At 39.7% G+C, this 23,026-nt stretch overlaps 1 protein-coding gene and 1 long non-coding RNA gene across 3 annotated transcripts in view; both read right to left on the bottom strand.

Annotated features, from left to right (window-relative positions):
- Positions 1-3,430: 3,430 nt before the first annotated feature.
- Positions 3,431-18,755, bottom strand: LOC127625504 (uncharacterized). The gene is made up of 3 exons (XR_007968295.1): positions 18,348-18,755; positions 3,791-3,998; positions 3,431-3,619 (listed from the first exon to the last, which is right to left on the bottom strand). It is a non-coding gene; the product is annotated as an uncharacterized LOC127625504 (long non-coding RNA).
- A 1,976-nt stretch (positions 18,756-20,731) lies between these two features.
- The window catches only part of vav2 (vav 2 guanine nucleotide exchange factor), a 278,862-nt gene continuing 276,567 nt past the window's right edge, over positions 20,732-23,026 (bottom strand). For both annotated transcript variants that reach the window (XM_052100817.1, XM_052100818.1), the window contains one exon: positions 20,732-22,672. In XM_052100817.1, coding sequence (XP_051956777.1) covers positions 22,625-22,672 — 48 coding nt within the window. In that variant the 3' untranslated portion in view covers positions 20,732-22,624. The remainder of the gene's footprint in view (positions 22,673-23,026) is intronic.

Here is a 23,026-nt window from a genome sequence, read left to right as displayed (position 1 = left end):
TGCAATCTGACGATAAGTGGTTGCAGATTTCCCTCAGGTGTTATTCGGTCACTATGATCAGAGAGACTTGTTTCCATCTCACTAATAGTGGATGCTTAGTTTGCCAGTGTTGCACCAATTGAGTCAATGGAAGATCAAAGTGGTTCCAATGAGCTATTTAGCAAAGTGACAAACTCTTCAGTCATGTCTTTTCTGAATTTTTCTAGCTCTTAAATCAGAGACCCGATTGTCAGCGGTGTAGATCCAAACTCTGTGTCCGCCATTTTTCTGCCTTCATGTTTTGGGCTTGAATATACTATTTACCACCGGATCTTGACCATTTGCTCATTTGGATTGAAGCTCAGCAAACAAGATACACAGAGCAAAATAGAATGGGTTTGATACGAAGACAAAATAGGGTGTATTACGAAACAATTACATGAAATAATGCGGAGCGTAGACACCACGTGTCTTTAACCACCGTCATTACCTAACCGAAGAACCCATCTAATTTTCTGCTTTCTAAAGAGCGAAATCTTTAGAAAGGTCAGAAATTAAATTAATCATAATTAGTTTATTCTATTGACAGTAATAGTTTAACAGTAAGAAATAAAAGCCAATCTGCAAAGTGTTGTGAAAAAAGATATCATATCCATTAATATCGATATGAACATATATTCATAGTTTTCATCTCTCCTTCCTTGGCATGTACATACAGTATGTTCAAGTACAGTTTGTATTTGTCTTGTATCTTTCTAGGGAGTTGATTGTGAAAAGCGCTAAAGAAATATGTTAGAATTGAGCTGACAATCTTTATCTTCAGGTTTAGACCACATCATTACTCTACTAGTAGGTAGAAACATTATGCAGTAAACTTATTACAAAATATATATTTTCTAGATTACATTTCAATAATTTCATTTGGCTTAAGTCCCCTTTAAGCCATTATTTTATGCAATCAAAATGTTGTATTTATGACATCATGCTTACTATTTCTCACATAGTATAAATGGGTCTTTATACATGAAAATATATTCTATAGCTGCTTTATATTTTAGGGGAATCCTTCACAAAAGGATCTTCATATTTGGAGGTCCTCCTTGGCATCAATAAGTAGCAATCCCTGTGGTATACTATGCGCTAGAACTCCCTAGTTTAGATATACTGAATTGAAACTTTCTAAATTTCAATTCAAATTTTGAGATGTCCATAAAGTCTTAAAGTGTTAATTCATCCAAAAATTATTTTGTCATTTAATGACTCTCGTGGTGTTCCAAACCAAACCTTCTTCTGTGAAATACAAAAGGAGATTTTAGATGCAAATAAGAAAAGAAAAAAAGATCTCTTCTTTCTGTTCCTTTGAAGAAATAAAGTCATACAGGTTTGGAACTCATGAGGGTTTGTAAATAAGACAGGGATAGAAGTAAAAAAAAGACCAAAACGTTGTGCATATATTTCAATGCATTTATTAAACACGTTCATTACTTTAATCGGTTTAATTTCCTTGATGCAAGATGCTAGTAAGATGAGACGTTTTCCAGGTCCTCTGGCCCTTTGCATAAACAACAAAAAAGCACACCTTTTATATTAGCATGCCTCTTTCAGAAACAAAAGCAGAACTATCAAGTTCTTATGAAAATGCTATTCTCACTCTTTAGCTTTTATTTGTTTTTATGTATTAATTAGCACAGCCTTTATTTCACCTGCTGGTCTCCTGCAGGTGTTCTGGCCTGTGTGGGGATTCACTGATGCTCTTTCAGGTACTAAAGAATTACACTAAAGAGGGCATTGAGAGTCTCTTTACCTTTACATAAAACACTACAAGCAGAGTGGTGCAATATGAGAGCTCAGGTAAGAGACACAAACACACTCCAAGCAGCCCACGCACAGCCAACCTACTCCTTGTTCTCAAGTGTTTTATGTGTTGTCCCAATTGGATGATACAATAGCACAATCAAATAAAAATAAAAACATATCTTAACATTAACATATCGTAAGTATTAGTTGCTTAGAGAGACTATGTCTCTTTGTCAGCATTTTAAGGAAAGGAAACTAATCCAGACTGATCTAACAGCGAAATTGGAAATTGTTGAATTTTCATTAGCTAGAGAAAAATCAGTCTGTGCATAACAAAATGAAAACACTGCCCCCAGTGGCCAAAACAGGAAGTGCTGTCGGGTGCATGGGCGTGTTTGAGCTCCATTTTCTGGGTGAAATGTCCATGAATGGGCACCAAAAGTGAGTTATGAAGCAAGCTGTTTTCAGCAATAAGGCTGTAATACAGTGAAAAGGAATGCAATATTTTATGCATTTACATTTATACACTTGGCAGACACTTTTATCCAGAGCGACTTATAGTGCATTCAATGAATACATTTTATCAGCTTGTGTGTTTCCTGGGAACTGTACCTTTATAAACTGTACCCCAAACCTAACCTAACCATTAGTGGAGTAAAAATATAATGTTAGAGGGAAAAAATTCAACTTCCAAATCACGCTAGTCTCTGATTATGACGATGCAAAAACGTCTGATTGGAGATGGCACTTGTGCGTCGTGATCTTAGGATACCGAAACTCTCGGAAACAACGTGCCAACCTCTCATGTGATCATGTTGAACTAATCAGGGGTGTCAAGATTATTACAGTAACACATGTCCTAACCAGGCGTGATTCTCATCAGGATAACAGGTAATGTAAATCTTCACCAAGAATTCTGCTATTGAACATGATTTTTTTAAACACTTTGAAATTGACGCAAACCAATGGCTTTGGCAGAAGCATACTTTATACCATTGATTAACAACTTCAGAGCTCATGGAAGGACTGTCTTTAAAGGTTTATAAGCTATTGCTAATAACCAATTTCCCTATGGGGGAAAAAATATTGCATTTTTACCTCGAACCAGACCTTTGGACTATTGATATTTCTCTATGGGTGGGGCAACCCTTCAGAAATAGAAACAAAATGACTGACAAAGTGTCCTGTCACACATTGCTTGTCACTTGTTAGCAAGGACAAAAACTCCTTTTTTTTCGCACTAGGTTAAGACACAGCATAAATAGTGTAAATGTCATTGCAGTAGTGTCTTTGCAGGCTTTATCCCATGTAACTTAATCAAAAGCAATCAACATGTGTACTCCTTGTCTTTTACCTACTTTTGCAGCATTTAGAACATACATTTACTCCATCAGACCCACAAACTGAATTCCCTTTCAGGTCGTCAGCAAGTATTTCTGCTCATTTCTCTGATTTGCACTCTCAAGAGTCAGTACTGGTACCCTCTCTTGGCTGGAGGGAACCTTGCAAGCTTTACAGAGGATCAATAAAAGAACAAGTATTAACAGAGCAACAAGCACATTACACACTATTGCCACCACTGCAGCAGTTGACAGTTCCATAGCAGAGACAGAGTCTTCACAGTCACATAGCTGCATCGCTGACACAGAGACAGCGTTCCTTCAATGATCCGTCAACCCTGAAGCTCCAGCAGACAACACGGGTTGACTGACTGATCCGTGACCTGTGTGGGTGTAACGCTTTGCACTTCAAAGTCCCGCTTGTTGATGCGTCACTCCACCATCCACCACTGTCACCGTTCCTCTCTTTCTCCCCCTCTCGAGATTCTCCTGATCTTCTGATCCTGCAGGAAAAAGCGTGTTCTACTTTTCACATCTCTTATCTTGGTACATCAAGGACACACTGATCTTTGCGCTCAGAGGAAGACTTTGAATTTGGTCTGATAACAGATCAAGAGTGAAATCTGTGGGTTTATTTATTTATTTATTTAGCTTGAAAAGTCTTGAGCGCTTACTTTAAAGAAATGCAGAATGTTTGCATTTGCTGAAAGGTGGAATTCCTGTTTTTTTTCCGGCTAGTTTTCGACGTCCACACCAGACTCCACGATCAGCTTTGTTCTGAGATCTTTTGTAGGCAGAGGATAGTGGAAAGCAGGGTGGTGCTCCTTTGGAACAAGTCTAGATAGCTGCAGCATTCTCGCATCTTACTGTTTTCTTTTTGGTCTGAAAGAAAGAATGAGGAAATTGAAACAGAAAACACACAATGCTGTATTTCATATTTCAAAATTCTACAGAATGAAACATTTAGCACCGACACTATTGCGTGCAACACACTGATGTCGTCCGCTTTTTGATTTTGTAGCAGTTTTCTATTATATGTGCCAGACGCACAATTGCATATTTCAAGTGTAGTCAGTGTCACGGTAAAGAACTGCCTTAAAATCTCATCCCTTTCCTGGTTTGCTCAATGATGCTTTCATAAGCCTCTGCCCGTTTACCATCTTTCTCTGAATCTCCCATCTGAATGCACAATGGATCTAACTTTTATTTCAAAGACACACATACACACACACACACATATTTAAGACCATATGCTCATGCTGCGCTTGAGAAATTTTCATAAAAAGTGCAAGCCATTCCCAAAATAGAAAAATAACATACAGTACAAGAGGTGGATGTGTTTGAGCCTGCAAACTCAGCTGTAAATGATTGTGCTTCTGCAGAGCTCATAGATTGTAGTGGGAAGTCCTAGCACACCCACTCCTCCACAGTTCATCTGTGTAGAGAGGCCCACAAAACTGTACTCTGTGCAGTTGGCATCCCTGAAGAGGTGCTCCTCCTCCACAAGCACATTTACACACATACCATTACATGAATAATACATTCCCTTTGCTTTAATAACACACTGAAAAGCCATGTATTATTGTACATCAGAATAACAGTAACAGTTAGAGGAATAGTTCTCCAAAAATTGACATTTCTGTCATAATTTACTCATCCTCATGCCATTCCAAACCTCCAAAGGAGATGTTAGGCTACATTTTTATACTGCTCTTTCCCATATAACAAAAGTAGAACAGACCTATCATGCTTCATATTTTTCTGGAGTCATTTGATAGCTTGAATTGAGTAAAAAGACCAAAGTTAAGTTGTTATTCACTGAGAATCTTTCCCTCTGCTGCAGCTCTTAATTTTTGTGAGCACCTCATTTGTGTTCCACAGAAGAAAGTCATATGTTTTGGAACAATATGAGGGTGAGCAAATTATGACAGAAATTATATTTTTGTGTTAACCATTAAAATGTGTTAACCTTAAAAATGCAAGAAAAACGTTTGGTTACGTATGTAACCTCCGTTCCCCGAGGGAGGGAACGACACGTTGTGTTGGAGAAGTGACACTAGGGGTCTCTCTTGAGCGCCGATATCCACCTCTGATCTATGAAAAAAGGCCAATGAGAGTTGGCAGCCGGTATTTGCATGTCCCGCCCCCGGACATACGGGTATTTAAGTGGCGCAAATACGGGAGTTCATTCAGGATTTTTCTGAGGAGCCGGAAATGGTCCGGCCACAACAGTGGCTCGGTTCAGCGACATGGCGGAGGAAAGACACAATGTGTCGTTCCCTCCCTCGGGTAACGGAGGTTACATACGTAACCAAACGTTCCCCTTCTGTCGCTCTCTCCACGTTGTGTCGGAGAAGCGACACTAGGGGACCCATTCCAATCTTGCCATGCGCTGAACCGTGTACGTGAACCGCCGATACAGAGGCGGGCAGGGATTTCATCCAGTGCCGCGCATCGTCTGTACCTGGCTGCACGTACCCTTCCCCAGTGCCCCATAAGAACATCGGAATCCTTCTAGTTACCCTGGGAGGGGAACAAGGCGATGTTTGCCAACATGGGAATGGGCCAGCCTGGCTGGGCCTCTTTCTCTCTATGTTTCTCGCATAGAGCAATCACGGCCGGGCCCTTACACGCATATAGGGAAGGGGTCTTACCCAGACCCTGCGGAGACCACACCTGCCCTTTTTCTTGGGGAGGAAAAGTGGTAGACACGTCACACGGCCGTCTTAGGGCTCGTGTGGAAAGTATGGTGCGGTGGTAGATCCAGCCTCGAAAGGGGGGAGTTGCTACAGCATGGCGACCAGGGCAGCTGTAACTGCCTAAGGGAGACACGGGGTCCGCTCGTAGGGGACAGAACCGTGGAATTACACACAGGGGAGTCCGAGCAGGAGGCCTTACCTGTGGAGCACCTATACCAGTACAGGGTAGCCATCAGGGTAGCCGCAGTGGCTTGGGTCAGCGAGTTCCTCCGCTGAACCGCTGGACCCGGAGGGCTGGGGAGGAATCGACCAGGGTCCCGACTCGAGTGGGGCGCCCTGGGAAGAAGGCGCACTACTTTACCTTGACGTCAGGAAAAGGGCGCTGAGCGCAGCGATCCACCCGGCCGGTCGGTTTACGTGTTACCGAAGTTCTACGGGCTCGGACCTGACAAAACACGAGACGCTAACCGACTCAACGCGGAGGTTGTAAAACCTCGCGAAGGTGTTGGGTGTTGCCCAACCCGCGGCTCTACAGATGTCTGCTAGGGAGGTGCCCTTGGCCAGTGCCCACGAGGACGCAACACCCCTTGTTGAGTGAGCTCGGACCCGCAAGGGTAGGGGCACGGCCTGGGTGTGATAAGCCAGTGTGATGGCGTCGACAACCCAGTGGGCGAGCCTCTGTTTGGAGACGACATTCCCTTTCTGCCGTCCCCCAAAGCAGACAAAGAGCTGCTCAGAGCGTCTGGTGCTCTGTGTGCGGTCCAGGTAAATGCGCAGGGTGCGCACTGGACATAGCAACGAAAGTGCTGGGTCTGCCTCCTCCCGGGGCAGCGCTTGCAGGTTCACTACCTGATCTCAGAAGGGTGTGGTAGGAACCTTGGGCACGTAGCCCGGTCGCGGTCTTAGGATCACAGACGTATCTGCCGGACCGAACTCCAGGCAAGTGTCGCTGACAGAGAACGCTTGCAGGTCCCCGACCCTCTTGATAGAGGCGAACGCGATCAGCAGGGCCGTCTTAAGAGAGAGGGCCCTGAGTCCAATTGATTCAAGCGGCTCAAAGGGAGGTCTCTGGAGTCCTGCCAAGACTACCGAGAGATCCCAGGAGGGAACTAGGCCTGGCCGGGAGGGATTCAACCTCCGGGCGCCTCTCAGAAACCTGAGGATCAGGTCGTGCTTACCCAAAGACTTGCCGTCTACAGGATCGTGGTGGGCGGCAATGGCGGCAACATACACCGTGCTAGGATGAGCCAGTCGTCGAGGTAGTTGAGAATGCGGATGCCGGCTACTCGTAGCGGGGCAAGGGCCGCCTCTGCGACCTTCGTGAAGACGCGAGGGGACAGAGACAGGCCGAAGGGGAGGACTTTGTACTGAAACGCCTGGCCGTCGAACGCGAACCGTAAGAAGGGTCGGTGTCGTGGCAGAATTGAGACGTGGAAGTACGCGTCCTTCAGGTCTACCGCTGCGAACCAATCTAGATGCTGAACACCAGCCAGAATATTTCTCTGCGTGAGCATTTTGAACGGGAGTTTTAACAAGGCCCGATTGAAAGCTCGCAGGTCCAGGATTGGTCAATAGCTCTACCCAACAGGAAGTCGGCCATTTTGGATTTTCTGAAAATCGCAGGCTCTGAACTTTGAAATCCTCCTCCTAGGGGATTCATGTGACTGGCACCAAATTTGTGCAACAAATGACAAGACATTGTAGATACTAAATATTGATTAGATTTTTTATATTTTTAATGTTGTCGAAGCAATTCATTAAATTAGATAACCTTGGGAGAAACCAGACTCACTGTGGGAGCCAGTTCCCCTCTGGCTAACATCATGAATATAATGCCAATATTACTTATGTATAGTATAGAGGGGGGTCTGTAGCATATCCCTTTTGAGCTAGCATCACCAAACTTTGTACACATATAGATCTCATTAAGCCGTACAAATTTTGCACAGACAGTCATAAGCTCTACCAAACAGGAAGTCAGCCATTTTGGATTGTTTGAAAAATACTTGCTATGGAATTTGGGGACTTCATGTTACAGGTAACAAATGTGGGCAACATCATGCCAAGACATTGTTCTTAGTCTTTGAAATGATGTTCAGTGGGGGGCTTTGTAGGGACCAAGACATTTGTTGCAGTTCTCCCTGTTCTATTCTAATATTTTCTATTTGCAAAAGTACTGTTTGGGAGTCTAATATTTATATTTTCTATTAGCACACTAAAGCTGAAGACATAAATATCCATCTTAAGACACATGCTTTTGTTAAACATCTTATGTGCTTAAGAATTTTGCACAGTACTATACAACAAGACATCAGATAAGCACCAACATAGGAATACAAAAAGCAAAACAACAACAACAGGGGCTTTACATAAAAAAGACTTTTCAATGATCTTTAACTCTTTAGCAACTACAATCGTTTATCTTGATTTTTTATCTATACAATTTATAAAAAATTATATCATTAAAAACCTTAAAACACGGTAATGAGTTGCTGCTTTTGCTTTTTTGAATATGACATTTTACAAATAAAATAAAAGATTCTCTATGAAGTTAACAGTTATAATCTATAAAGTATATAAAAATATCTTTGCAAGTTATATCAAAAATATTTTCAGATTTTCATTGAACATATAAAGATAAATCTTCCCAAAATGTTTTGGAAAAACAACAGTAAAAAAGATGCATTATTTTTTTCTGGCTGATCCGAACAAAACGAACAACTTTCATCAATGTCTAAAAAATTTTATAAAGTGTAATTACAAACATATATATTATGAAGAACTTTTAAGTGTAATTCCCAAATCTAGTTAATTATACAGAAACATATAGGGAGTGACCAAGCTTTTTCCCATATGATCTTTGGGAAACAAAACAAATTTGCTCAAGCTGGTTTAAAAGATCTATTCCTATAGGTGTTGTCTAATAAGTTTATTCATGATTGTTTTTACTACAAAATAATATAATAATATATAATAAATAAAATATAATAGACAGCATTTAATTTATCATAATAAAATTCTACTGTTACCATGTACACAACATGTCCTTACCTACTTTAAGAACATCATAATTGTCCCAACCAATATTTGGCCAATTTTACCACATAGAAAATCTTTTGACTTTATACAATGTTTTTATTTTTATTTAAATCACTATTAAACTTACTCAGTATCATTATTAATATCTAAATTATTGTCCAACCTCTTCTGAGGCAGCGAATAAATGTGCGTGAGGAGCGCTGTCATGTGACAACTGTTCCTTTTCTCAGCAATTTTCATGCTGCACCAATAACAGTCATTTATTTGTATTTTTTTTTTTCAAACTAATTTCTCGAGGAAATACAAGCGGATTTCCATTTGTATGATGTACAATCCTGGACATTAATAGATTCAAACACATATTTTAGTTCAAATCTTTCCAATGTAAGAAAACTTTAGTTTAGCCTGTGGAAAAATTAATGAAGGATTCTGCTATTACAGCCCTCTTGAGAAAGACACCTTTGAATTTAAATGACTGTGTCAGGTAAGCGGTGGATGGTGGTGCAAGATGTTTAGATACTTGTATAACTATGCAGAGAACTGATTGCAACTAAATTAAATTAAGAATAGTGGTGGTGGTCAGTAAGACTATATAGCCTATATACATATGCGCGATATATAGCTAATGCACTTGCGTCATGATATTAATGCATGATTTTAATTATACTGTTTATAAAGATGCATAGAGCAGAAAATACTAGGTACATTTCTCTGTGTGTGTTCCTATTAGCTCGCCTTCCAGCTTGTTGGCAATTTCTCATATTATGTGAGGGTCAAATATGAACTCCTGCAATAGAAGTTATGCAACTGGGCCCAAGTATTTTAAAAGTTCATATGTGATGTTATAGGAAATAGGGAATGAGTGAATGATTTCGGACACAGCGATCATATTTGATGGCATACAAATGAATAAGGACCGCTATTTTATTGAAATTATACATTTTTGATAACATGATAACAAAAATAAATAAATAAATAACAAAAAAATAGAGCATCAGTCTGATTTTGACCCATGTTACCCCCTGTTTTCGATAAAATGGTTGAGTCCATTTTCATCAGTTGACCCTCATGTCAGGGTCGTTTGAGATGTCAAATGCCCTTCTTTAAAAGTAGATGAGAGCAGGCTGGTGCCATCGGGGGAAGAGCTGTCAAGTCGGACAATTCTCACTTCTCGTAGTGGATCAACCGCTACAAGATCAAAGGCAGATATTGGGTGATTCACGTTCAAGTGCTTTGTTGTTAATAAAGTGGATGCAATTTAAATTCTGTTGAAATAAATATGATGAACAAAACACTCAATGTACCTGTTATTTAATTTCCCACATAAGACAAAGTCGTCAGCAAGTTATTTCCCATCGTGCTTGCAGATCGCACAGCTCAGAAAATGCAACTGCGCCGCCTCCCTGCTACAACTGCTGCTGACTCACTATTGCGGGAGTATTTTTGACATATGTTGTCATGATATCACAGCAAGTCATACAGATTTCTAACCGGCATACACCTGTCGGTGATCGGTTCTGCGCAGACCTTGCCCATCTGAAACGAGCCTAATGAAATGCATGCTGTTTTCTTCAATCATTGGATTGGATCATAAGCAGAGAATATGAAACACAAGAAGCCTACTGTTGCTCACATGCCGCATGTTTTAAAAATGCTCTTTTAACAATATAAAATTGAAGTTTTTTATATAAAACAAAGCAATTGTTTTTAGCCTCACTCAAACGGCCCACCTGTTGGCCAGTGACAGTTAACAGGTTTAAAATGGGCATGTAAGACTCTGTAGCACACCCATTTTCACCAACAGTCACCAAAATTGGTACATATATAGTTCTCATCAAGCGGGACAACTTTCTTAATTATAGTCAATTAATATATAGTTAATTTTGCAGTCTCTGAACTTTTAAATATTCCTCCTAGGGGATTCATGATTCATGAATGGGAAAATGGGAAAACAGAGGTATCTCATATCTTCTGAGTGCAATGTGTGATTTAGATAAAAATTGAGATGTATGTTTAGCCTTGGGGGCTAATCACATGAATCCACTATATATAACCAATATGTAGTTCTCCTCAAGCAGACAAACTTTCATACTCAAAGTTATTAGCTCTGCCCAACAGTTAGTCAGCCATTTTGGATTTTCTGAAAATCGCAGGCTCTGAACTTTTAAATACTTCTCCTAGGGGATTCAAATTTTCCATGCATAAAAGGAGCATTTCACAAGAAATATGACTGACATTGAACAAGAATGCAGTTAATGCACAAAATAACAAATTAATATTTCTATTCTTCTAATTCATTGCATACAGCCCACTCACAGTACCAAATTCATATGAATGTGCTGTCTTTGTTTATATTGGACTATATAATAAGACACTGACAGTGCAAAAACCGTATAAGAACCTCCAAATTCAATTTCACTTGACCCAGCCCATTTGCGCTTTGTGCACACAATTTTGCCAAATCCACTTGTGCCTAGACTTAGCGCATGCTTGCACGAAAATACCATAACTTAATGGCCATACCCACTTACTTTGCACATATGACAGATCGCATAGCATTGCATAGCTTATTGCTCTTAAAATAGGGCTCCTAATCATTTAGCAGACACTTTTATCTAAAGCGACTTAATCCAAAGCGACTTTTGATATAGCTATTAGAGTCTTGGGTTTTAAAAACTAAATCTCAAAGGAACTTGGGACCTGTGTAGTTCTTTGTAAACTTTTCAAGCCTCCCTGAAGCAACTATAACAGTGTTACAGCTCTCCTCTGGTCATCTGAAAGATACATTTTGTGACGTCCATAAATCATCTGCCTATTCTGACCCAGAACAGCTGTAAAGGGAGGGCTGTGTGTGTTTATATTGCTACATGGAGGTTTCTTTGCCCGAGTGTAGGGAAATAATTGTGGGATGCCAGAGGTCTCGTTTCCACTTAGAGAGGAAGAGAAAGGGAAGGAAGGATGAAGTCATGCCAAAAATCTGTCAGGGGTGTGTAACATACTGTGTGTAATTATTACGCAGGCCCTATAAAGAGGGCTGCATTGCAGTCTGAGCTGTTTTACAAAAGTGCTTGTCATCCATACACAATGACTTTCCCCATAAACCCACCCTCAGCCTGTCTCACACATGCAGTGTGGAGATCCAGCCGGCATAATATAACCGAGACTCTTTGAGTGAAAAGACGCAGAGCTATTCTGGGTGTCATCTGAACGAAAGTTTAAGTGTGTGTGCCAGTGTGTTATCCTGAACTTCTTTTATTCTGTAAATGGTGGCTGGATTTCACCATAACTAATCAAACCTTCCGAGGGTCTCCTGGCTGGGGTGACAATCTCATTTATTAATAGATCTAAAATTGCCTTAAACTAATGAATATAAATGGGACCTAGCCTTTATTCCTAAATAAAGATAGCAAGTATTGGGATTTAACGATTCTGGTTCCAATTCCTCTTGAATGATTCTGGTTTGCTAATGGTTCCATTAACAATTATTTTAGTAATTTTGAGGAAGAAAAATTTGTAAATAAGAATTGCAATTCTTTTTTTTTATATAAAAATACCACTAATAACAACACAAATGATAATGTAAATCTTTAATTCAACTGCTATATCAATATTCATCCAGCAATTACTCTGAATTATTGGCAAAGACGAAATGAGTGATTCAGGATCCTGTAAGTTTTAGTGTCAGTAAAAAGAATGGGCTGATAAAAGTAATTTGTTCGGTAGGAAGTATAATTGTGGTGTACGTTAAAAACAACAACCCATAGGAGTCATTCGTTCGGGAATCAGACTACACTGGTGCGGCAGTCATTCAGGCAGTCCTGTCGAGTGTTGCAACATGTGCTGCATCAAATAAATGTGGGAGAAGTTCTGTCCAAGCTTCAACTTGTCTTCGTTTCTTACTTTATTATATACAAGTGTTTAGGTGAACCCAATAGTTACATTTCCTGTCAAAACAAAGTTCTCATCACTTAGACAAAACAACAGGAAAAAAAGGTAAGAATGAAATGATATAAGAACACGTACTTAAGAATGATTTAATGTTGTTATATAAGGTATGCTAAGGCAAAATGCTTGTTAAATGAGCTAACTCAAACAATTATGATGAGCCATGTATTGTAAGTGCATTTGTTAATGCGTGTCCTGCCATTAATCTATGATTACCTGCCACTTGAGTTATGTAAGCAATATAAATTTGCTTGAATTTTATATGAATTCTGTCAAGAAGCTTTAGTTGTAGACTCATTGATATAGCATTGTTTGTTCTCGGTCATTTGGATTAATGCTATGCTCAATATGTTCTTATGCGCGTTTGTGTCAACGGTTTGGAATGCAAACGGGAAAGAAAAATGTACGCTGTACATCATTATGTGCAATTTCAAATCTTTGTCAAGACTGCCATGCATGAGAGAGTGCGCCAAACTGAAAGAGGAAAATGGAAGATGTAAGCTGTATGTCATTATTTTATTTGCTTATTTTTTAATTTTTTAACATATGAAGGAATCATTGATAGTCGAATTACTGAAAATTATTGCACACTCGAGGCTGTAATCCGGATTTTTTCTTCTAGTGTCTTTGTACAGTAGTCACATTTTAATGTTTTGATGTGCCATATTATTTCAAAATGTTGTTGTGGCAGGGCGGAGGGCAGAGCGGGGCCTTGTCGTGATTCTGCACAGCCGGCCCCTAATCAGGCTAATCAAGCCTCAGAGAGGGATGAAGGCCGACTGGAAGCTGTAGTGCGAGAGAGAGCAGCAGCAGTCATTTGCCGGAGGAGCCCGGCCGCCTGGAAGTGGAGGAACTGCCACCGACCGCGAGGGGAGGAGGGGCCCCCAACCAACCACCAAAAACATGGCGGGGCATTCCGTCCGCCAGGGGCTGGAGGAGGGGGGATGTACTGGTAAGCAGAAGGTTGTTGGTTCGATCCCCACAGCCACCACCATTGTGTCCATGAGCAAGGCATTTAACTCCAGGTTGCTCCGGGGGGATTGTCACTGTAATAAGTGCACTGTAAGTCGCTTTGGATAAAAGCGTCTGCCAAATGCATAAATGTAAATGGAATGTGGCAGGGTAATCAGGCTAATCAAGCCTCAGAGAGGGATAAAGGCCGACGGGACTCTGCAGTGCGAGAGAGAGAGAGAGAGAGAGAGAGATTTACGGACAGTTGTCTGACACCTGTGTGTGTGTTTGTCTTTTTATTTTTATTGATATATGAACTATTATTCATATTGTCAAGCTGGTTCTCACCTTCTCCTTTCCCTTTAATCCCTTTACAGTTGTTTTTTTAATGTAAAATCGCGAATTAAATTAGTAGCTAACGATTTTTGCACATGCCGCTTAATTATACTATTGCAAAATGCATGTTTTTTTTTTAACATTTTTTATGTGATTTTGCTGCAACATTGTAATCTACACAGGTACCATTTTCTAAGCTATTAGTGTTTAACATTAGGACCAAATGTAATTGTAGCTCATATTGAAAAAATAGGTATTATACCTGTCTTGTATTTTGATACTGAACCAATTTCTTTTTACAAAACTTTACATTTAAAATACTCAAAAGGCTGATGCAAATAGTTGCCTGAATTGTTTTGAGTAAAACCAGCACAACGTTTTTCACAGTGCAGGGAGGGCAACATGATGAATTGATGAAAAACAAGAACTTATGAACTCATCTCATTTAAAATACAAACAAACCACCGAACCAGCTGCCACATACCTGGCAGCACCTACACTAACACCAATCCAGAGCATTTAATGTCCATTCCATTGTAGCATCCTGGTCTGCTGGGATTTAGCCATGTGGTTGGCTGCCAACGAAATAAGCCATGAGGGAGAGCCAGCTTGGCGCAGAGCTCATTTAGTTCTCAATGCATGACTGGGTAGCCATCCATCTGAGATGATTTTCAATGAGTCAGTCACCCTGTGCTGGGCTTGCTCCATGATTCCTCCTCTCATCTAAACACACATTGGGCTGGCAGGCAGCACCCAAATTCAAGAACTATGGGCTTAGGTGATGCTTTCAAGAAGCTCACCACAATTCCCAGAGATGTTGCTCTTTCATAGCTCATGAGACTTTATGTAGCCCCCTTTTACGTTACAATTAAATGTCAGCTTTGTCCTCCTATGGGTTTGCAACTACCCTACAGCCTCCCTCGACCATCTGAACAGGGAATGAGCAGCAGGAAAGCTGAATGGCAATCATGAGGGAGACTATTACAATCAGTAATAGAGCTCTGACATTTGGGAAAGGAGACAGAAGGAAAGATAAACATACAGCAAATGGGAAATAATGTGAGGAAAGGGGAAGGCATGACATTAAATGTAGCATTATGGACTACAATCCTCTTTGCATTCAAATGCCACAACATATTACGATTGTTCCACAGAAAGCAACATCATCTCCAAACACTTTTATTTTGACGCAGACTGTGGTGGTACAGCCTCAGGGGTGGCGGCAGTAAAAGTCAGGTCCCAGAACAGCACTTTGAAAGCTGTTTCAGTGGAGGTAGACTTATCAACTGTGCTCTGCATGCAGATAGGAGGCTCAGTTGGTAAATCTGGGGAATATGTATTAGAGTTCAATGAATCCTCCCTTAACATCATTATAAACAAGAGCTCATTCATCATTTCTACATGTTATTTAAATTATGCCAAGAAACCCTTGTGCAGAAACATTTATCCTAACAACAATTCATATGTAAAACTGCTAATTCAACTAACAGTATAATCCATTTAATAAGTCATGACAATAAGAAGAGGATAAGCTTTAAAACTTTTATGACTAAATACTCAAATAAAGGATAAGCTTAAGGAATCATCATTTGCTGTGTTTAAGTGGGGCCTGCACGGATGCACTCTAATCACTCCTTGCATTGTTTATTGTGAAAGAAATAGGTCTAGACATTTTTAACGCCTACCTGACAATCGTAATGTGCAAACCCATGACTTGTATGCTTTAAATTTAATTAGCATGTTGAATTACAGATAACAAGGTTTTAATAGCAATTAAGTTTGTGGCTGTATCTCAAAACCTGGTGAGCTGCCCACACACACAGCATTTTTGGGCATCTAAAATGCCCAGCTAGACAAAGTGCAACATGAATCGTAGGGGTCTTTAGATGCTTTTTAGAAGATGAAGTATTTTAAAGGAATAGTTCACACAAAAATGTAAATTCTCTTGCAATTTACCCACCTTCTTGCCATCCCAGATGTGTGTGACTTTCTTTCTACTGCTGAACACAAATTCACTTTTTTATTTATTTTTTAGAATATTTCATCTCTGTATGTCCATACAAGTGAATGGTGACCAGAACTTAATCTAATTTCATTACTTTTGGATTACTTCCAACTTAATTCTATTTTTTTTTAATGTCACATGCATTTGAGTAGGATAATGATTTTAATATAAAAGTACAAAGAGGAAGAAAATGTACAGTATTCCATGAATTATTACCAACAAAAAGAGCCTCACAAAAAGGGCTTCTTATTAAAAAAAAATTACAAGTGCATTAAACATTACATGAATGCAATAAACATTAACTTTAACAGCAATGACAGTGAAATGCCAAAGTTTATAAGTCAAAATACTGAGACATCAAGTTATTTTTAAGTGCATAAAACAATAGAAAACATTAATGACCATAACATCAACATAAAACTATCATAAAATGTATGGAAATTAATGACAACAGCAACTAAGTTGCTATAGGTCAAAGCTGAGGTGCAAGATATTGTTATTTGAACAGCAGAGTTCCACCGAGCCATGCAAGCAACAACTATGTCAAGTTTCATGCAGTGGACGCCACTGCATCAGCAGCAACAGTAGAGCGATTGGCTTTTGTTTCATAATTCTGCACATAAAGCGGTTGAACTACTAAGGGTAGGAGCCTTAGACATGGCATCCACTAGATCCTTTGAAGCAGTTAAGTTAAATGTGTGAGCTGCACGCCATTTATGTAATTTCTTTTTTTTTTCTTCACTTTTCTCCCCAATTTGGAATGGAGACGTTAGTGCGTGTGGAGGATTCACGCTATTCTCCGCGGCATCCACGCACAACTCACCATGCGCCCCACTGAGAGCGAGAATATAGGGACCACGAGGAGGCTACCCCATGTGACTCTACCCTCCCTAGCAACCGGGCCAATGGGTTCCTTAAGAAGCTTGACTGGAGTCACTCAGCACACCCAGGATTCAAACTTGTGACTCCAGGTGTGGTAGTTAGCATTTTTACTTGCTGAGCTACCCATGCCCCTGTGTAATAAATTAAATTATCTCTAGACATTCAGTGGTTAAATTCTATGGTAGACCACTCCATCTTCACCTGGCTGGCTAGTAGTGATCCTCTCTTCTGAAAACACTTGAAGACTTAACAAATGTATATCAGTGGTGTGCTGATTGGAAATTAAAAATGTAAAAGATTGAAAAAAAGAGAATGAATAGGATGATAAACAAATTAACAATTTACTGCCATTGCATTGTTAATATGTAATCATGTAATGTATAAAAAAGTGACTGCCGATTACGAGTATTTAAAAATGTAATTTAATCCAATTACAAGTAGCCTACTAGATTTTTGTAATCTGATTACGTAATAAATATTACATCTACAACGTTACTGCCAGCACTGTTAATATTAAAAAGTATAATAATCCATAAAAAGTAACTGTAATCGTATTACAAGTATTTTAAAATATAATTGAATCTAATTACAGGTATACCTACTTGAGTTTATAATCAACCAATGGTTATAATTTGATTATGGTTTATAATAAATGATTACATAATCCAGATTACATGGAATCCGTTACTACCCAGCACTGAAACTTGTTTGTGTTCTTCATGAGAAATAATACACATCATACACAGCTAGGTTGGCATGAGGGTGAGTAAATGATGACATTTTTTTGGGAGAACTGTTCCTAAAGGGATGTTCACACTGAACGCGTTTTTGCGCCCGTTATTTTTTTTATTTGAACTTTTTAACACGACACGGATCATTGCGTGAAGACGTGAAGAAATGGCTGAAGACGTCCGCATGAATCGTATGCATACGCACGAAGACCTACAATTAAAAAATAGTGGAGATGGAATGCAAAGAGCTCTGTGTGAATGTCTCGTAAGTTGCTCGCTCGCTGGTTGGGATACAGTCATTAATAGATTCATTTTATTAAGCTTATTCGAAACGTCGAGGACGTTCGCGACACGTAACGGTCAAAGCTAGTCGGAACGCCACGAATTGTACATAATTAACACGGCGGTCTAGACGCGTTCAAGTTATTTTTGTTTGTTATTCACGTGGCGTTTAAAAACGTGACACGTTTACATTATTTAACCTTTTACGAGCGGTGCCAAAAGTTATCAGAAAATAATGCGCAAAACACATTAAATCAAGATGAGTCAAAATAATTTGGCAGACTAAAACATCGCCTATTTTCTATAGCTAGTATCAAGACGCGCTTCCGAATGGTACAAATACACACTTTAAACAGCTTACCGAACAACCCCCCTGGTGATGTTGAAACTGACAGTCGGGAAGGGTAAACAATTCCTCGGCACCAGTCTGGATGTTTAGGTCCACAGGAGTGAGACAGAAGCAGCAGAAGCATGAAATGAGCTCCACCGTGACGCGAGTGAATGATGAGGATACATGGCAAAATGATTGGGGAAATGAGCACTGATCGAAAAGCAAGAGAGACGATTACACACACAGAGAAAAGAGGCTGCGTTTAATTTCTATTATAGTTTACACAGAGTAGGCCTAATTATCAGTGCGTAAAACAACGCTCGCCAAAATTATTTATGCGTAACACAACATTTAGATAAATGGTGTTTTGGTGTCTTTAATGATTTTTTTTTTTAAGGTTAACAAAATCCTTTCAACACAATCAAAACGCTCCATAGGCATTTTAATAATAATAATAATTATTATTTCCTCTATAACTCTTAACCTTAACTTCTTGTTGGGTGTGACACAAGCTGTTCCCAAAGATCTTTTTACTTTAAACTAGATGGGCCAATGGCAATGATGAACATCACCCCATATGCACAGGAGTAATCACATGAAGATTTACTATTTGTGCCTCACATCTGCTGTACTTCACATTTGTGTGGCTTTAGGTACATCTTTCCCTCCCTAAGAATTTCAGACAGAGAAATGAGCAGATCTGTGATCACGTACTCTGATCATTAGATCTGAAATATTGTTGAAAATCCAGTTAATGTATGGCCAGCCTGAAAGCAAAATGTTCTATAGGTTAAATGAAAAATATTTATCTTCAAATAGTATCAAGTATGTGGTGCTAGTAACATGTGTAGTAATTTGACTCCCTCTAGCGGCCATCCCAAACACATACATTAGATAACGTACCATCGGAGTGAATGTCTTGCATTAACTAACTCCATGTAAACGTTTATATGCTGTACTTTAAAAACTCTCATTCATTCTCACTCTAAAAATTGAAAGATACTCGAGGCGCCATTTGGGGTTCCTCACATGGCACACTGCAGGGCCGTTTCTGAGCATGGGGACCCTACGCAAAATCCTATTTGGAGGCCAAACACAACCTTAGCTAACTAATAGTTGCTATTTAATGCATGACAACGAACAAACACAATCTAGCCAGGTAGTTAGCATACATACATTTCTTACCAGTGGCCTGGCTGCATTCCTCCTCCTCCTCCTCCTTTTTTAATTTCTTTTGCTCCTGACTTGTAAGTGTGCTTGTCACATCAAGCTTCAACTCTCTCCTTGCATTTATATTCTCCCTTCCCTCTCAGGCCAAAAAGGGGCTCCCTATGACTTTCTAACTGAGCCACAACAGCTGCCTGAGTTTTACTTGCAGCTTTTAATATACAGTATTTAAAGATAATAATAAAAAATATATAAAAAAACTGAACCTTGCTTTGAGGGGCCCCTTGGTCGCTTGGTAAGCGACCGCTTATACCACTTATAGCTAGAAACAGCCCTGCCACACTGGCAGAACATTCTAGAGATCTTCTAATCTAGACACCCTTTCAGTTCTTTGAGAATCTTACACTTAGTTCCTACAAACTTTAGATTGTCAACTGTTCTTTCAGCAACCCCATTATAAGGGAAAGGCTTTGAGGATTTCAAATATATTTTGAAGTTCTAAATAGGATATTTGAGGATTCTTTAAAGGGTGTATGTAGGATCTCCAGAGGGTTCTGTCTGTGTGGCTTGAGTCACTTTAAATTTTTCTAGTGTATCGTCAATATAAATAAAATAAGGCATTAAATTACATGTTACACCATGACAGCAGAACAGACCAGAGCACCATGTTAAGGCCACAGTACCTGAGGGCACTGGTCCAGGGGTCATAAGGGTCTGTGTTTATCAGCTGAGTGAATGCTCTAGTGCTTGATTAAGTTGAGTCTGGACAGTCTGGACTCTGGATAAGTTTCATGTACTCTGGAAAACATCACATCAAGTTCTAATACCAAAGAAAGGGCACTCCACATTACTTAACAACTACAGACGAGTAGTACTAACGTTTCAGATCATAAAGACATTGAAAAGGCTGGTCTTGACACATCTAAGACCCATGGTTAACTCGTCACTACACCACCCGTAGTTCACCTAAGTTAGCCGGATGATGGGATAATGTACGGCAAAGGGCTAATTCTCCCCTGTGATGATAATGTTATGAGCATCATCTGGTGCTTTTAATGCCATCCCTGCTGTATTGCTAAAAAGAAAACCAGAGTTAATGCAGGAGGACTCAGTGATCTTTTAGGTAACTGACTTAGATGGCCACAGTGTCTGAGCTTCCATCCATCCATCCATCCATCCATCTTTTAACACCAATAATAACACAAGCAAAAAAGTCTAATAAAAAAAAGAAATATTTATTTTCATGGCAGACCTCAGTTTGGAAATAACTGACCATTCAAAAGAATTTACACAGTTTCATGATTTTGTTTTAAATCTTTTACAGGATCCATGGACAGGAGTTGTAATATCTATGATGACATGCAATGGGTTTTCATCCACTACACAAACAGGAACTAAGCCCTTCAGCCAGTGCTACTTTGACCTGAGCAGCCCTCTTCCATCACTGTGGACAGCTGTACTCGAGCCTGGAACTTGCCTTAAACACATCATATATTTTATAGGAGTTCAAAACTCTCTTCTTCAGATCTACTTTATCCTGTCAAATTTTGATGGCCGGCAACAGCAAAAGGTGTTTCTCAAAGGACTGTATGAGGGACGCATCCATGCACTTATTGAGTTTACAGGTAATGTTCAATATTAGACTATAAGAAACAGCTGCTCATAGTGTCAAGGACATCATTTTTGTACTATTTTTCATCCGAAAGTAAAAATAAGGACATTGAAAATTGCTAAAATAATATTAAACTTTAATGTCCAGGTCTGCAGTGTGGAGTCCTGTTTAAAAGGTGTCTGGACAGATAAAGTGCACTTGATGGCTGAGATTCTTCAGCAGTGGGTCTCCTAGTCTACAACAACAGCAAAGAAAATCCTGCCCCAACTCAGGGAATTCAATATGTAGCACTGTAGCACCAAGTGTCCACTAATCAGTAAGGCAAGATAATGTAATGTAGCAGGCTGCAGATGAAAAAAATTGTGTTTGGCATGGTAAAAACATATGTGCTTGTAGAAGATGCCAAAAACAAAACATCTCACAAAAACCTCGGGGTATTCATGAACATCAGTGCACAGAACAGCATTCACTTCGAAATTTTGCGTTTCCCTTTTCCATCCAACTTTGGACCACTGAGAACGTGGACATAAAAATGCTAATCACCAAAAATAGCATTCATGGAATCTCTTCCTGATACTTCTGCATCCTCTTTTTTAAGCTGAAGTTGGCCGAATCCTTTGCTGTCCAAGCCCGCTAAAGCAGGTCCAGCTAGTTTTCCATTTCGATTGGATGCCTTTACTTGGCTGCCCTTTGTTTAAGTAAGATGAGTGAGCATGCCATCTGCTCACTTTAGTCCAAGAGGGGTTCAGTCTCTTTTATGGTTATCTGCCATCCAGCTTTAACTGAGTCCAGTTTAATGTGTGTACAGGACAGTAAACGTGCACTGCTACAGAAAGGGGTGTTAATGCCGCAGCTATACACAAACCAGACTCTGTTGGGAGTGAAAAACAAATTTGAAAAGGCACCGTATTTCTGGACAGGGTGGATGCATGAGTGTGAATGTGTTTGTGCAAGTCTGAGTTCCATCTCTTTACCTCCACCTCTAAAGGCATTACCATATACTAAGGCAAATTCTCTCTGTAAAGAACTGCAAAGTGCATCTTTTCTTTTCTCATATATTCTTTGCACTGCTGCTGTTAAACAAATGTTTAACACTGCATTTTAATCATATATTTTCTTATTTAATAAATTATCTATATATAAATATGTTTATGTTCCCATCCCCATTTTACCCCTGTGGCCGAAAGCACACATTACAGGTATTACTGTACAATTTAAAGTCATGCTTGTCCTTTGGCCAGTTCAAGGAAAAGTTGTGCTCCATTCGCAGTTTCTCTCCACAAGCGCCTCTGACACTGAGAACCAACAGCCTCCGAGCAGGTTTCTTCACAGAGATCACAGAAACATTCCGAGAAACTAAAGAAAGCATATTCGTACATGACGAAAGGAGACAGAAGTACAAATATTCACTGTGAAATAAGTTTCCACCACAAAAGTTTTCCACGAGATGTTTCCATGGAAAACAAAGAGTCCTCTCAAGAGGCCTGTGTATCAGAATGCAATCTGATTGGATGATCCGTGTGAACCTTCACTGTACCCCCTCCTCCTCGACGTACGTGGAGGGGAACCACCCAATCTGAATGAAGAACATGGACAGATTAGTCATAATTCACAAGACTATCTTAAAGGGATAGGCTAGTTCACGTAAGAATAAAAATGTTGTCATCATTTACTCACCCTAATGTTGTTCCAAACACTTATGGCATTCTGTTCTCCATGGAACACGAAGGGAGATATGTGACAGACTGTTCAGCCTAAATCAATGTCAAATTTAATTGCATCTTTTTTCTTACAGGACTTAGAAAGACTTACATTCTGCCTACCATCTACTTCTATGTTCCATGGAAGAAGCAAAGTATTACGGGTTTGGAACAAAATGAGGTTAAGTAAATTTATTTTCAGGGGAACTATCCCTTTAATATACAGCAAA

This window comes from Xyrauchen texanus, chromosome 31 (genome assembly GCF_025860055.1).
Source record: "Xyrauchen texanus isolate HMW12.3.18 chromosome 31, RBS_HiC_50CHRs, whole genome shotgun sequence".
Taxonomy (NCBI): Eukaryota; Metazoa; Chordata; class Actinopteri; order Cypriniformes; family Catostomidae; genus Xyrauchen; species Xyrauchen texanus.
Note: the sequence above shows the minus strand (reverse complement) of the source record. Positions and strands in the feature narration are given on the sequence as shown.